General features: G+C 42.6%; 1 protein-coding gene across 1 annotated transcript in view; it reads left to right on the forward strand.

The window, feature by feature from the left end:
* The window catches only part of LOC117380307 (inactive rhomboid protein 2-like), a 42,509-nt gene extending 25,727 nt beyond the window's left edge, over positions 1–16,782 (forward strand). Inside the window, exons 12-18 of the mRNA XM_033977132.2 lie at positions 2,394–2,479; positions 5,077–5,140; positions 5,223–5,317; positions 7,923–7,998; positions 9,280–9,380; positions 10,630–10,783; positions 14,921–16,782. Of these exons, the coding sequence (XP_033833023.1) occupies positions 2,394–2,479; positions 5,077–5,140; positions 5,223–5,317; positions 7,923–7,998; positions 9,280–9,380; positions 10,630–10,783; positions 14,921–15,352 (1,008 nt within the window). The 3' untranslated portion in view covers positions 15,353–16,782. The remainder of the gene's footprint in view (positions 1–2,393; positions 2,480–5,076; positions 5,141–5,222; positions 5,318–7,922; positions 7,999–9,279; positions 9,381–10,629; positions 10,784–14,920) is intronic.
* The last annotated feature ends 766 nt before the right edge of the window (positions 16,783–17,548 follow it).

The raw sequence follows: 17,548 nt of genomic DNA on the forward strand, positions 1-17,548 counted from the left end.
CGGGATCTGGGAGAAGCTCTTTCGGAGATGCGAGTTGCAGACCCCCTTGACAGAGGGCTCCGCCAGACGTTCCCAGCAGACCCTCATGATACGCTTGAGCCTGCCAGCTGACACGACAACAAAGTCGATCATGGACCTCCGACCTAGGGTGTCCTGGTCCCACGTGCACTGATTAGATTAAATTAGGCTTTATTGTCTCCCTCAGGAGAAATTTGTCTTTAGACAAGGGTACTCATGTCACATATAGAGACATAACATACAGTACGCACACAGTGGACATATCAATTAATGCAGACACCCTTGTGCTTGAAGATGGTGTTCATTATGGACAAACTGTGGCTAGCACAGAAGTCCAATAACAGAACATCACTCGGGTTCAGAAGACGCCGTTCTTCCCAATCACGCCCCTCCAATTGCCACTGTCATTACCCACATGGGCACTGAAGTCCGCCAGGAGAAGAATGGAGTCTACAGTCAGTGCATTGTCTAGTAACCCCCCAGGGACTCCAAGAAGGCTGGGTACTCTGCATTGCTGTTTGGTGGTCCGTAGGCCGACACAACAGTGAGAGACCTGTCCCCGACCCGAAGGTGCAGGGACCCTCTCTTTCAACATGGTGTACTCCAACACAAGGCGGCTGAGCTGTGCCTCTCTCCGCGGGCAACGCCAGAGAATCAACGCCAGAGAATTGGAGAGTCCAGCCCCTCTCAAGGAGTTGGGTTCCAGAGCCCAAGCTGCGCGTGGAGGTGAGACCGACTATACCTAGCTGGTAACGCTCAACTTCCCGCACAAACTCAGGCTTTTTCTTACCCAGCAAGGGAACATTCCATGTCCCCAGAGCTAGTCTCCGAGAGGCCCCCGCCTTCAACTGCTGCCCAGATCTCTTTGCACCAGCCTTCCCACGGATCCTCCGGCAGGCGGTGGGTCCATGAGAGGACGGCCCCAACTCCTTCAGGTTAAGCCCTGCCGGGCCCCGTGCGGAAAGGCCCAGTCACCAGGCGGTCGCTGGCGAACACCCACCCCAGGCCTGGCTCCAGGGTTTGGCCCTGTAATGGCAGTCTAGGCGACACAACTGGACGCAACTAAAGCATAAAAAACAAGCTAACAAGTTTATTGGATCTCACTCCACTCCAAATCACTAAATCCACTGAATTCTTCATCCTCCGTGTTGCTTCTGATCAACTACACCTGCTCCGGAAGTAGATGAAGCACCGATTCTGCGTGGCTGTCATACTGGTAAACGAGCCTAAAATGCCTTCACACAGTTGTCAGTGTGACAATAACGAAGATGTGAAATTATATATTATAATAATTTCACATAAGTCACAGCCCAAAATGACAAACTATGAAAGAAAAGTGCGACTAATAGTCTAGAAAATACTTCAGGCTGTTCTGTGTGTAAACCACCCCTCAAACTGGTGTGTGATTTTGTCTGTCTGTGATTGTGTGACTGTGTTCATGTGTGATTCTGTGTCTCTGTGTCTGTCTGTGTGTGTGTGCATGTGTGCATGCGTGCTTGCGTGTGTGTGTGAGAGGGTGTGAATGGGTTTTATCTGTAAATTCTCTCTGTAACTCTGTAAATTCATGCCATTTTTGTCCGGGAGCAGGGCTGCTGTGTGCTGTGCAGTGCTGTATTTTAATTTCATAATCAGCAGACAGCTAATATTAAGACTCAGTTAACAAGATTTTTTGTTATTTATAGTTATTTATATTTTTATTTTGTCTTGAAATTACAGCTACAGTTCTGACTTGTTTACAAACCAAACCAAAAACCCTGATCCTCACCCTAACCTTAACCTGAATGTGTTGTTGATTTTTGTCGATATATCTATTCACAATCACTATTTGCAGTGTAATCACTATCACAAAGTGTCTTTTGTTGGCGTAACTGTTTGGGGTAAAATGGAGCCTCTGAAGCATCAACTGAAAAAATCTGGATGTATTTTTGTTATAATTTTTTATCTAAATTCACTTAGTCCTATAGTCATTTAGCTGCACAAAATAGAAGAACACTGTTTAAAAGTGGGTTGCCACTTTGGTTACAATAAATGTTATGTCCTGCCCCTCGACGAAATGCCAAGCTTTTAGGGAGTCCTGACAAAAAAGTTAGGATTTTAATGTTAATGTTAGGATCAGTCTCTAGGGAAGGAATGTATAGTTGATGTCCCCAAGAAACGTGGAAACTCAACTTGTGTGTGTGTGTGTGTGTGGAGGCTATTTACATTTAATTGAGTGAATTCCTATAGGGAAAAGCATAAGGAAGATCTGGGACTGGAAAGTGAACATTTCTTCAGGCCTGTACTGCCGTTTCTACACTGCTGACAGCACAAACTATATTCTTACACATATTTTGCTTTCTGACATGTTTTGAATCATTGTACTGTTACTGTTATAGGAGACGTTGGCCACTTTCATCAAATGGGAAAATGAGGACATGGACATCATGAGGTCATCGGGTGCAGTCTGTCATCAGGACCCGAGGTCATTTTAATTTAAAGTTTTTAAATGTTTTTTGTGCCACTTCCTCGTCTGCTAAATCAGCCCTTTTAATCAGTTCTAATTCTGAAGTTGTATTTGGAGTGATTCATGTTTGAGTAATCTTTAATCTCTTTTTATTCTATTTATTTAACCTTTATTTAACCAGGAAAGTCCCATTGAGATTAAAAACCTCTTTTTCAAGGGAGTCCTGGCCAAGCGGCAGCAGCAAATAAAAAATACAGTTACATACCGTAAATTTCGGACTATAAGCCGCGACTTTTTTTCCACGGCCTATACAGCAGTGCGGCTTATTTATAGAATTTTACTGGATAATGGCCCCTGGGGGGGGGCGCTCTCTAGCTGTAAACGTAAAAGTGAGACAGACGTGGGGAAAGATTCTGCTCTAAAGAATTCAGTAGTTTTGATTTTGAACGATCATTTTGCGCATCATGAAATGGATATGATGCAGTTTTTAAGATAAAGAAGGAAATAGAGCAGGGGTCGGCAACCGTTAACATGCAAAGAGCCATTTGGACCCACTTTCCACCTAAAATAAAACACTGGGAGCCGCAAATACTTTTTGACATCTAAAATGAAGATAACACTGTGTATAATAATAATAATAATAATAATGTAACGGAATAATGTAGGTTTTATTTTCACGGACAAGCCTTCTACACGTGGCAGATAAATATGGCAAAAACAACTTAAGTGCATAAAAAAATACAACTCACCAAACCGCTGCATCAGTGTGAGCTCTGCTACTTTTGTTTTGGCTCATTTTCACTCGCTTGTGGCTCTACTTTTGGGCGACATGTCTGATGTGTTATACGTGAAACGTCATCGCGGAGACAAGAGCAGATAATATACTTGCTACTACATCAAATAGATTTCTGTGGCGATTTCCAGCAGGATTGTCATGATACATCTACGGACGAGCTTATTAGTGTGTCATTAGGGACGGGCGAAAGTTGCTCCAGGACTCTTTACGCAGGACTGTGAGCTGTGTCAGTGTCAGTGTCAGTGTCAGTGTCTGTGTCTGTGTCTGTGAGACGTGAGATGTGAGACGTGTTTGTTTTGAACATTGTTCCGCGAGTGTGACGCTTATTTTGAGCAACGAAAAATAAGAAAATATAATTTTATTTTAAGATCATAATAATCTTCCAATTTAAACTGCAACAAAAAAAGAGCTAACACAAATAAAATACACTTCAATTAAATACTTAAAATGTATTTTCCCAAGCCACGCAGAGCCGCAGTATAAGGCTGAAAGATGCGCATGCGGCTCCGGAGCCGCGGGTTGCCAACCCCTGAAATAGAGCCACTGCACGTAAGCTCGGCATCAATGAATCCAACTTGGTCAATGTAAAAAGATGACAAAAGTTTTCAGAGGAAATAAAAGCAGATTTTCCGTGTTGGTGCAGCTTTATTTTCTAAACCTGCAGGTGTGTTCATCCCGTGTTGATGTCGTGTTGGTGCCAATTTTCAGGCAGGTGTCGGTGCACCGTCTTTCTGTGTAAATATCTCATGTTACAATATGAAAACCTGCGGCTTATATATGGACAAAATTGATTTTCTTGAATTTCGGACTACAGAGCGCACCTCAATATAAGCCGCACGGCTTATATTGAGGTGCGCTCTGTAGTCCGAAATTTACAGTAATTAAAACGAGACAAGATAAAAAAAAAGAACATATTCCATGCATAAGGTGCAGAGTGGACAAAAGCCTTTTTGCCCAGTTCAGTGCGAGGAAATGGAACAGAGAGCAACACATGATCTTGTGAACGAAGAGAATAAGAATCAGCCCTTCTCTGTGACAGTAAGGAACAGATGTAGGTCAGCAGTAGTCCAAGAATTGCCTTACCAATGACTCCTCCTTCGAATGGCCAGGGCAGGCCATCCCACTCGAGAATACAACTCACAGTGATGTGTCATTGCTTTACAGTTAGTAATGAACCATAGAGAAGCATGATAAACAGTGTCAACCATTCGAAGACTTTGAGCTGAAGCAGTCATATAAAACAGATCTCCATAATCCAACAGAGAGGAAAGTTGCAGTGACAAGTCACTTCTTTACTTCAAACGAAAAACACAGCTTGTTTCGAAAATAAAAACACAATTTTAGTCTCAGTTTCTTGACAAGATTCTCTAACGTGTGGTTTGAAAGTGAGGAAGTCATCAATCAATACACCAAGGTATTTATACTCATGAACCACCTCTATGTTATTTGAGTGGACACTGTGGGGATTGTATGAGGCACTTATTTTCAAGACGCCATTTTGCCAGTCTACCCCCATTTAACCTCCACAAGTACACGCCCACTGTGAAGTACACGCCCACTGTGACATAGGCCCTTCCTTCTCCAGTTTTATTTTCTTAATTGGTGATACGGTGATAGGATTCGGCAACATCGCATAGTCATTTTGGTACAAATGAAAAAAAATGGGCTGCTTGCTAGTGTGATGTGCATGTGTCGTTTTAGATGAATATTGTGATTTAAAATTAGTAAATTATAACAAAATGATCCACAGGGTCAGAGATGAGAACCATAGAGACACAATCACAATAGGGTGCATTGCACTCATTTTATTTGTTCTTAGAGTGTGTGAAGAGCCTGCGTCTACGCCGCCTCACGTGTGGCCCGACGATATCACACGTTGGCCTGTAAGTTACATTCAAACTGATCTGCTTCATGTTTATTAAATGATCCCAAAGTTGTACTTAAACATGTTCTTTCTGTTTACAGATGTGCACATTGCCAAAGGGATGGAACCACACGGGTTACAGTCACATGGACTGCACGCTCAAGGGGCGGCCATGCTGCATAGGAACCAAGGGCAGGTACAAACTAATCAAATGGCCACTTAGTACTTTTTATGTTGGATTATATTATCATTATTAGTAAAGTAAAGGGTTGTTCCGATACTGAAATTGGCAAAAGCTCCGCTACCGCACGTTTTTCAGGTATCGTTTTGGCGAGTACTCAGACCAAATTGATATCACTCTAATTTATCCAGAATAAGACCCATAAATGCGACCACTGCCGCTGTTGACATCTGAGACTAATGCTAACACTAACTCCCGTAGCAGGTTAGACACAGTTTGTGGAGGTTCTGCAGACTAGGGATGGGACGATGTATGACAATATCGCTATCGCGATAAAGACTCAAACCAATGAGAACAATAGTAGGGTCGTTAAGGGCTGAATAGGGTAGTTCCAGCTAAAACTGGAGACAGTAGATGTTTACAGTTTCAAAATGGTAAATGGTCACATTTTTATATAGCACTTTTCCACCTTAAGTGTCTAGCCCAAGGACATACCGACAGCGTTCATCTGTGTGAGCTGGAGTCGCACTGCCAAGCTGTGGATCAGTGGATCTGACTGCTTAACCAATGATGTTTATGTCGAGAGCAGGATTTGAACCGCCAACCTTCAGATCAGTGGACAAACACTCTACCAACTGAGCTACTCTCGCCCCCAACTGAGCTATTGTCGCCCCCAGTGTAGTTAGCCCCTCCCTTCAGATAGATATAAGGCAGTGGCCTCCAGAAATCTAACCAGAACTGAAGAAGCGGCTTGGATGAACAGCGAAATGTCTTCACTCTTACAACAATTTGTATAGTTGACAGATTTTAACTTCGTCTTTTGCTACACGATAAAAAAGGTCTGCAATTAATCGTTAGTGGCATTTTTTAATAAGCGTGATCATCGTGCATGATTATAATCGCCTTTACAGCACCAGACAGCCTCATGTTTGCAGTTTCAATACAATACACATTTTCGGCCAGGTACTTTGAGTGGTACTTCGAACAGTGCATTTGACAAATTGGGACACGACCTACATTTACACTTGTCATGCTCCATCTGTTTATGGAAAACCATGGCATGTATACATTGTGCTCATTGGCTGTAAGGGGAAAACATCACTTGCATTACACACATCATGTGTGTAATGTAATAGGTTGATTCTACAAGGGGGAGAGTGGAGGGTAAACTTTCATTCATGTGTAGCACTGATTTGTTTAACACTGAGAAACAAAGTTTATTATGCCTGAAACTGACAAAAGAAATGCAAAAAAGTGACGGAGCAGATTTCACGTTTGGAATGTGTTCCTGCAGCAGATTGGACATGTAGGATCTAATTTATTTGTGGATATGATTTCTTCACTGGATTATATTCTCTGGACCTGTACGGAATGAATGAGACCTACTTTCTGGGAAGATATGTTGATGTTTGACAGAACCAGAACCCTCAAAGGTAATTGAAGTCCAAATCCAAATTTTATTTTTTTCTGTAAAACGTCTTTCCTGTCAACACTGTGGTGATTGCAGGTGAAAATGGTTTGCATATTCAGAAAGACGAGCATCATAGCTTTCATTTGATGTGTAGATTGTTTGTGGGGGTGACACAGAAGTATATATACCTTACTGTAAAGTAGACAAATGTTAACAGGTTAATGATTATCGTGATAATATCGTTAATCGCGATTATTTTGGTCACAATAATCGTGAGTCTAAATTTTAATATCGTCCCATCCCTACTGCAGACACTTAAAATGCACTAATAATGACAGAAAAGACATTTGTGTTAGCTCTGTGATACCTTCATTTAGCCTTTGGAGTGGACGCTTGACTTGGTAAAATAACTACAGAGACTGCAGCCCGACGACTGTGCTAACACGACAGCAGCAGTGCTAACACCGCAGCAACGCTAACACCACAGCAGCAGCGCCAATACCACAGCAGCAGCGCCAATACCACAGCAGCGCTAACTCAGACTCTGTTTGCTCTCCATAACGATTCATGTGCTCCAAGGATGAGGTCATTTTACAGGTCTCACTGCTGTTTTTATCCTCACTCTGTGGTATAAAGTAAAGTGAAAGTGCTTAAATCAATACAACTCCTCATCAGGACCATTACACATTTCACTCTGACATGTTAGCCTCAAAATCTCTTTTATTCTGTAGATGTTCTGTAGAGACACACTTACTACAGTTATGTTTTGCTGTTGTGCTATAACAGAGCTGAGCAGTTGGTCGAGTTCTTCATGCTGTGCGGTATCAGTATCATTATCGGTGATTACACCAAAGTTAAGTATCGTATCGGGCTGGACCCAAAAAAATTTTATCAGATCAAAATGATATGATTGCATTCACACGTGTTCATCTAATTATATTTTGTTATGTAAATCACCAAAAGTATTTTCCAGAGAAACTCAAATGTGTTGGTCCATTTAGACTTAGACCACAGGTTTATTATAAAGACTGTATAAAAAATTGAGTAATCTGTTTGTAGACGGTGATTACATAACTATAAATGTCCTGGAAAAGTCCTGGAAAATGATTTCACGCAAACTGTAGGACAAGAACAGGGCAAATTGAGTTTCACTTTTAACATAAAAAAGTCTTGTTCATCGTCTCTTATCACATGTTTTGTTTCCTGCAGATGTGAGATTACGACCCGAGAGTACTGCACGTTCATGAGGGGGTACTTTCACGAGGACGCCACTCTCTGCTCCCAGGTAAAACACGCTGAGTCAAGTGTTTGTCAGTCTCATACATCAGTTATACAGATTAGCACCATTAGTCGCATCGAAATGGGACTAGATTTCTCTCCATGTTCACTGTAGAATAGATTCGTCAATGGTTCAATCACATCTGTTATCTTTGCCCTAGTTCAGTAAAATCCCATATCTTTGTTCCATCAGGGATGGGACAGTAAACAATAATATCGTTCATCGTGATAAAAAGGGATGACAATCTTTTGTGCGGCATTTTATATAATCGTGATGATCGCCAACAAAGATAATTGCCATTATAATACCAGAATGAGCAGAAAAAAAATTACTTGGGAGTTGACGGGGGGAGGGGGGGGGCCTCTTCCTCTTAATTTGTATTAGTGGGGGGCCCATGTGAGACTTCTTTCCCTTGCTCATCCACTATATTCTCTGCTAGATCCTAGTTTTCACTGATGACAAAATACAAGGCTATAACAGTTCTTTATCCTTTTAATATTATAAGTTCCATGTTTAATTATTCATATATAGAAGATTTTAAACTGTCAGCAACTTTAATAATTATCGTGATATAATTGTTAATCACAATTATTTTGGCCATGAGAATTGTCACACTAAATTTCAATGGCGTCTCATGCCTATGTTCCATACGCGATGTTTAATTGAGTCTGCATGTCAGATTTTGGTAAAGGGTTTATAGGGCACTTTTCCACCTTCAAGGCTCAAAGCACTTTGCATCAAGGACCAACTCACCCACTCATACACACTTTCATATTTCACTATTGTGTAAATCAAGATAAGAACATTAATAACAGACAAATTGGGTGCCGTCTTCCCCCGAGGTCGTGGGGACATCGTTAAAGCAGTGGTGCAGACGGGAAGTGGCGTTACCTTTATCTGCCTCGCTCCTGATTGTCTCTTTGGTTGCTATGATACTCGCTGTCAGAACTCGGCTCCAAATTCACCTCTCTAACTGCTGGCCTTGACGAGCTTCATTTGTGTGCAACCGAACACTCACTTAGTTGCATCTTTATACTGTTTATGGTATATAGAGATATATTGATAGCTTCAGACAGATCAGTGCCTCTACTTGTTTGAAAGTTATGTGTCAAGTTGAGCATTAATCTGAGCATTTTGTATTGTTTTCAGACAATCTAAAATCTTATGACTGTGTTTGCAAACGTGTTCACTGTGTCAACGTGGTAACTGCTGAACATTCTTCCGTTTTGACAGGTTTTGGACAGATGTATATGATAGGTGTTTGGCAGGTGTTTTTGCTCTTTGCAGGTGCACTGTTTAGACGATGTGTGTGGTCTGCTGCCTTTCCTCAACCCTGATGTCCCTGATCAGTTTTACAGGCTGTGGCTCTCTCTGTTCCTCCATGCAGGGTATGTATATGTGAATGTGTCATATATATATATATATATATATATATATATATATATATATATATATATATATATATATATATATATATATATATATATATATATATATATATATATATATATATATATACATATATATATATATATATACATATATATATATATATATATATATATATATATATACACATATATATATATACATATATATACACATATATATATATATACATATATATATATATATATATATATATATATATATATATACACATATATATATATATACATATATATATACACATATATATATATACATATATATATATATATATATATATATATATATATATATATATATATATATATATATATATATCTGACCAGTCCTTTATGGTCACATCTTTACATGTATCTGACGAGTCCAGACCGTCCACCCGTCCCACCCGTCACAACGTTCTGCCTTTACAATAGAATTTATGAGAAAAAAACAAACAAATTTGCCCATTTGAAAATAAGATTCCTTTTAACTGCCCCTCAGGTTTCATGTTGCAAGTAGGGGGCACTCTGCGTTCCAGGGCCGGTTCTACAGGGGGACAAAGTGGTGCCTCTGTTAAAAATGTTCACACCTCATTTCAAGCGCCTAAAATGATCCAGTTAATGTTTGTGTGATATGTTTGCTCCTCTTTGAAACTCAAGAGGGAGAGAGGACAGAGAGTGGAGAAGAGAGAGGGAGGGAGATGGGAGAGGAGAGAGAGGGAGTGGGAGGAGAGTGAGAGAAGATGAAACGAGTGAGGACAAGGCGAGAAGGGGGGAGAAAGAGGAATGAGAGGCAGAGAGAGAAAGGAAAACGGAGAAGGGGGACAGAAAGAGAGAGTCCAGGAGGCATCCGGAACAGACACCCGAGCCTCCTCAGCTGCTCCTCCTCTTCTCCTTAGCTGCTCCTCCTCTCCTCCTCTCCACCTCAGTTGCTCCTTCTCTTCTCCTTAGCTGCTCCTCCTCTCCACCTCAGTTGGTCCTTCTCTTCTCCTCAGCTGCTCCTCCTCTCCTCTCCATCTCAGCTGTTCCTCCTCTCCACCTCAGCTGTTCCTCCGCTCCACCTCAGCTGCTCTTCCACTCCACATTGAGGATTTGCTCTGGTTCTATCCTGTCTGTTTGTTTGTACAGATGCCTTGTATTACTTGCTATAGTGTTGCGTAAACAGGCACGTGGGCAGACGTGGGTGACCTGTTTTGCTCTGTGTCGGCAGGCTGCTGCATTGTGTGGTGTCTGTGGTTTTCCAGATGACCATTCTGAGAGACCTGGAGAAGCTGGCAGGGTGGCATCGCATCTCCATAATCTACATCTTCAGCGGCATCACCGGAAACCTGGCCTCCGCCCTGTTTCTGCCGTACAGAGCAGAGGTGAGTCCGACCCTCTGAGGTTTACGTGCAACTTTTCTTCTGGATAAATGTGTGTTTTATTCTGAAATTATGTTTTATTCTGAAATTACTTTGAAATCACTGAGTGTTGGCGGTGCGTGGTGACGCCGCATGTTCATGCCATGTGTTAGATTTTAAGACAATCGTACCTTTTAATTTACCCTGTTGAGGGCCACATAAAATAATGTGAAGGGTCACATTTGGCTCGCGGGCCTTGAGTTTGACACGTGGTTTAAACTGACTTAGCAACTCACAGCATACATTACTGCTCACAGACTTTGGGGCAGCACTTTTCGGCACATATGACTTTCAGTTCACTTTCTTTATTTCTATATCACATTTAAAACAACATGAGCTGAACCAAAGAGCTTTCATAGTTTATATGGAGCTGGTTTATTCAGATTTGACCCACAGCATGTGCTTGACTTGCCTATGATTGGCACCACCTGCTGTGCCCGCCAATGTGCCCGTCCAAAGCCCAGCTCCAGTGCCTGGTGAACTGGATTATGTGTTTTCCTGTAGGAGGCCCCCCAGACCCCCCACACAAGGTCATTTACATCACAAAATATAGTGTTTGCTTTCATTTAGACATATAAATTTAGGCTTATACCACATCTTTAATATAAAACTGTATAAAAAGGGGGGTCTGTTTGTAGACGCCTTGATTACATAACAAAAAAGATTCTAGAAAAGTCCTGGAAACTGATCTCGAGCAAACTGTGGGAATCCTTGTGTTTTGGATGCTACGTGTGAGTGTCAGTTCCCTCTGAGCCATGTATCCGTGTTGGCTTCTGGACCCTGAGCCTGGACACACCCAAAGCAGCCACAGACCTGAGCAGAAGAAACACATTCAGGGCACAACACTGGAAACTGAGGCAGTCAAGCCCATTAAAGCAGATTAACATTTAACTTAGGAAAGACCGGGGACAGCTATGGCACAAGTGTCTCATTCACTGTGAATGGAAACTTCCTTTGAGTAAAGCAGAGTTTGGGTCTGGGAAAAACAACTCTGAAATATTTCTTTTTTTTTAGCTTTGGTGTAGATTTTTTTGAATGCAGGCCTTAAAAATCAGAATCAGAAGACTTTTATTGCCATTGTCTGTGAGCACAGTTCACAAACTAGGAACTTACTGCGGTGATAAAGTGGAACATAAAACACACTGAATAGATACAAATAAGGGCATGCACAAAGTAAAAAAATATATGCTTAAAAATAAAATAAAATACTTAGAGGTAGAAAATATATACAACAGCAGCATCAGACAAACAGTGCAAACATGACTTATTAAAGTGACCGGTAATTATAAAGTGTCCAGTTTTGTGCAGATATTCTAAAGTGTTCATGAGACAAATGGCAGAGAGGAAGAAACTGTTCTTATGACCAGAGGTTCTGGTCCCAATGGACCGTAGCCTCCTGCCAGGGGGAAGTAGCTGAAATAGTCCATGTCCAGGGTGAGAAGTGTCAGCTACTATACGACCTGCTCGCCCCCGAGTCCTGGAGACGTACAGGTCCTGTAGAGATGGAAGGCTGCAGCCAATCACCTTCTCAGCAGAGCGTACAATACGCTGCAGTCTCTGTCTGTCCCTGGCAGTGGCCCCAGCGAACCACACAGTGATGAAAGAGGTGAGGATGGACTCGATGAACTGCACCATCATCTGGACTGGCAGCTTGCGTTTCCTCAGCTGCCGCAGGAAGAACATCCTGTGCTGGGCTTTCTTGATGAGGGAGCTGATGGTCAGCTCCCACTTGAGATCCTGGTTGATGCAGGTGCCCAGGAAGCGGAAAGAGTCCACAGTGATGATGGGGGAGTCCGTCAGGGTGAGGGGAGGCAGGGGGGCTGTGACTTTCCTGAAGTCCACGATCATCTCCACTGTCTTCTGGGTTTAAGCTCCAGGTTGTTGCTGCTGCATCAGGACAGCCGGTCCACCTCACTCCTGTAGGCAGACTCCTCGCCGTCCGAGATGAGGCCGATTAGGGTGGTGTCAACTTAACCAGTTTGTCAGAGTCGTGGCTGGAGGTGCAGCAGTTGATCTACAGGGAGAAGAGCAGGGGAGAAAGTACACAGCCCTGTGGAGTTCCTGTGCTAATAGTCCGAGTGTCCGAGACATTCTTCCCCAGACACACGCGCTGTCTCCTGTCTGTCAGGAAGTCAGTGATCCACCTGCAGGTGGAGTCAGGCACGTTGAGCTGAGCGAGCTTGTGCTGGAGCAGAGCAGGGAGGATGGTGTTGAATGCAGAGCTGAAGTCCACAAACAGGAACCTGGCGTAGGTTGATAGGGAGTCCAGATGATGGAGGATGAAGTGAAGGGCCAAGTTAATGGTGTCGTCTACAGACCATTTGGCTCTGTGGGTAAACTGCAGAGGGTCCAGTAGGGGGAGGTGAAGGACTTAAGGTGGTGCAGGACCAGGCGCTCAAATGACTTCATGACTACAGACGTCAGCGCCAATCCTAGAGCAGCGCGGGGCACGGCTCTGTAGGCTCCTCTGACTGTTGTGTAGCAGTGATCCAGCGTCTTCTGCTCTCTCGTCAGGCATTTAATAAACTGTTTACACTTGGGCAGTTCCTGGCTCAGATTTCCCTTATTAAAATCTCCTAGGATGATTAGTAAAAAGTACGGGAAGGTTCACTCCACATTCAGAAACGTGAACAAAGAGTGAACAAAATCTAGGTAGATCAGCAGGAGTCGTTGTTCTGATGGTTAAGAGCACGCTGACACAGGACAAACACACAAAAACAAAAAACACACAGCGCACCAAATCACCAGGGTGACCGTACATGGCGCCATCTTGGATCTAAAAGCTTTTGTACAAACGAATGAGTCCAGTTTTGGGTTGGTTTTAATGCCTCACTGATGGCAGTTTTACTTCTAGAACACTATTGGTCCGCAAAGTAGTTCAGAGTGTTTTACTGAATAGGAAACATTGAAACCACAGAACAAACATGGACGTTAAAAGAGGAGAATGCAGAACAAAATCCTTTCAGTCATATGCAGATAAGCGGAACCATTTTGTTCTTTTTCATCTTGTATTAAAAGTTCTTCTACACCTCTTCTCTTTCTCTTCTCTTTCCTCTCTCTTCCTCCTATCCAACTCTCTCGCCTCTTCTCTCCTCTCTCCCTCATCCTTCTCAATTGTTCAGGCTTTAGCTGTAGACGTTCCTGAGATCTTGTATTAAAAATTCTTCTCCAACTCTGCTGTTCCCCCTCTCTCCTCCTCCTCTTTGTCCTTCTCGCTCCCTATCACTCCCTCTCTCCCTCCCTCCACTTTCTCTCCCCTATCCTCCTCTCCTCCTCTACTCTCCACTGTTCAGTCTTTAGCGTAGATGATCATGAGATCATGCATTAAAAGTTCTTCTCCACCTCTGCTGTTCCCCCTCTCCTCCTCTTTCTCCTTCTCGCTCCCTATCACTCCCTCTCTCCTCTCCCCTCCTCTCCTCTCGTCCTTCTCTTTTCCTTTCTACTGTTCAGTCTTTAGATGTAGACAATGAGATCTTGTATTAAAGGTTCTTCTCCACCTCTGCTCTCCTCCCTCCCCCACTCATTCTCACTCCCTCTCTCCTCCTCCCCCACTCACTATCCTCCTCTCATCTCCTTCTCTCCCCTCTCCCTCCCTCTCACCTCTTCTCCTTTCTCTCTCCTCCCCCATCACAAGCTCTCTCCTCCTCTCTCCTTTTTCCTCCTCCCTCCCTATCACTCAGTCTTTCTCCTCCTCTTCTCTCCTTCTCTCATCCCTCCTTCTCACTCTGTCTTTCCTTTTTTCCTCTCCTTCTTTCCTTCTTCCTCACCCCCACACTCCTCGTCTCCTTCTCTCCTCCTCTGCTCCTCCCTCTCGATCCCTCTCGTCCTCTCTAGACAATCATTAGATTTTGTATTAAAACTTCCTGTATCAAAGTGAAACAAACAGGTGAGATATTGAGTCAGTGTTGTCGTAGTCCCCTCCATTTTATAAATGCATTTTATAAATACATTTATACAGTGTTGTTCTCTTCTGACAGATGGTGATGGCCGACCTACTTTCCCATAGTGCATACAGCGATCATTGTTAATAACGTTGATAATGTTAATAACACTAATAATTTTGATAATGTTAATAACGTTAATGGCGTTTCTCTGCCATAGGTGGGGCCTGCGGGCTCTCAGTTTGGCCTCCTCGCCTGCCTTTTCGTGGAGCTGTTTCAGGGATGGCAGATGTTGGCGCGGCCGTGGAAGGCGTTCCTCAAACTCGTGTGCATCGTGTTCTTCCTGTTCCTGTGCGGTCTGCTGCCGTGGATCGACAACATTGCTCACATCTTCGGGTTCCTCAGCGGCCTGTTGCTGTCCTTCGCCTTCCTGCCCTACATTACGTTTGGGACGTTTGACAAGTACCGTAAGCGCGTGCTCATCGTGGTGTCCTTAGTGGCCTTTGTCGGGCTGTTTTCTTCACTGATTGTTTGGTTTTATATTTATCCTATTAACTGGCACTGGCTGGAGCACCTCACCTGCCTCCCATTTACAAACAAGTTTTGTGAGAACTATGACATAGACCATGATATCGATCACGTCGTGCACTAGTCCAAAGACTGATGGGTCGCTGATGAGTTGACAGCACCGTGGTACTGTTTCGCCGTTTTTCTTGTGTGAACAGCTGTAATGTCCATACTGGATACTCAGGAAATAAAAAAAAAACACAGCATTAAAATACAAAAATATGTCACTATTCCCAATACATTGTTTCCTACAGTTATACAAAAAACTATAGATCATGTGCTTGTTTTTACAGTGAAAACAGCACGAATCAACCCAAAATCAACAACTGTATAAAGAAGTGGACTAAGGGAGTGTTCGGCTCCAGTCAAATGAAGGTCATCGTGGCTAGCAGCTATAGGGGCCAATTTGGAGCAAAGTTTCGACAGTGAGTATCATAGCAACCAAAGAGCCAACCCGGAGCAAGGCTGTAGAAGGTAATGCCCCTTCTTGCCTGCACCGCCGGTTTAGCAGGGAGCTGACGCTTAGCAGTACTGTCAATCAAACCTGTTGCTAGCGCTACCAGGAGCGACCTCGGGGGGAAAAAAGGCGCCTGATGAGTCTGATCTTGATTTACAGACACAATAGTGAAATAAAAAACCCAGGATTATGTAGAGCGGGTTAATACGAATATTTAAGACCAAAATGACCAGTCTGACAGCAGCAGTTACAGAGAGAGGGGACACAGTTTTTCAAAGTAAAGTGTAAAGTGTAAAGTGAATTGGAGCCAGAGTCGATGGAGCTCGAAGTGCACCCATGATCATTTTCTATTTGGTGGCTAGCAGGAAAGCTACATCCATTTATATTCAGTCAACGGGCAGCGTCCAGCAGTAATCTGACCAGAACTGAAGAAGCATCTTGGATGAGCAGCCAATCTTCACTCATAGAACATTTTGCCCAGTGACAGATTTTAAATTTTCTTTTACTACTTTTTTAAATGCTACTAAAGCTCCTACTCACGCTTTTTCGCATTTGTTACTGGTCAACTCTCTGAACACTGTGCCTCATGAATGCATTATGTTATTGTTACGGTGGTCCCTAAAAATGTGAGATTAGGGTATTAAGCGGCCTTTCGTTATTTATAATATTTTACTTTTTTGTGATAAACTTTTCTTTTTTTTTTTACACCTTTGTCAATGTCCCAGACAGTTTGTTTGTTTGTTTTGTTTAATGGAAGCCGATTAATACTTCTGTCTTCTTTTTGCTTCAGACTGTGAGGAGTTACCAAGTGACCACAGGATTCAGGGTATTGTTTTGGATACGTTTGGGTTGTTTTTGTGCCAGTTCAAAACTTGCGTAAAAGGCATGTAAATTTTCTTCTCTGTATTTATTAGAAGAAGGGCTTTTTTTTTAAAGAGGTAAATGTTTTGGGGATATGCAAATGGGACCATTAAATTGACATAAAATGTAAAACAAAACAATTTGCCTTTTTATTTCAAGTTATTCATGTCGAAATAAACTAAAACTTGTCAACAATTCCATGTCTTTTTCAGTTACTTTGAAAGATTCCTTTGAAAGATCTACAAAACCAGGCAAAAGTTTGGGCATACCCTCAGAGTACTGGAGACACAGGTGAAATTACCCGCTTTGGGAGCGTAAAAAATTGGAGGTTGGATATGAGCTTTTAGGATAGGGAAGATAGGGCCTAATTGTTTACATGATGAGGATAGATTGGAATTGTTCCTTGAGGAGAGCTCCAATGCACATGATGTGTTTTCATAAATGTCCAGGACCAACTGCAGCTGTGGCCTTGCATTAAAGCAGACCTAAGGCAACATTTTGCGCGGACTGGAGCCAAATGTTAGATTGTAATTGCGCCAGTAGCTGAATAAACAAATTCTGCTGAAGAAAATTGGGATGAGTCCAGAACTTGAATGTATTTAGTATTTTGGTCTAATCTACCAACAGAAATATAGGGACTAGTCTTGTTAGTTCTGATTGGATCTTGACATATAATTGCGTCGGCGTAATAATCACGGGATGGTCCGGGCACATATACATAAAATCTAAATATTGTGCATTCAGAAGCATTTGCTTGTTGTGTGAAATCTATTGTTACTACTAAATGGGTTGCAGTCCTGGTTAAAGTTAACATGTTTTTCCATTTACTAGCAAGTTCTGTGGAGGACCATGGAGTCCAGTCATTACCTGAGTATGCAGCTACATTTTCCCATGAATTGTCATTTTGTCCGGGCATCACATACCAGTGATAAGAGTTAGGGTTTACCAAAGAAGTTAACGAAG

This window comes from Periophthalmus magnuspinnatus, chromosome 1, assembly GCF_009829125.3.
Source record: "Periophthalmus magnuspinnatus isolate fPerMag1 chromosome 1, fPerMag1.2.pri, whole genome shotgun sequence".
Taxonomy (NCBI): domain Eukaryota; kingdom Metazoa; phylum Chordata; class Actinopteri; order Gobiiformes; family Gobiidae; genus Periophthalmus; species Periophthalmus magnuspinnatus.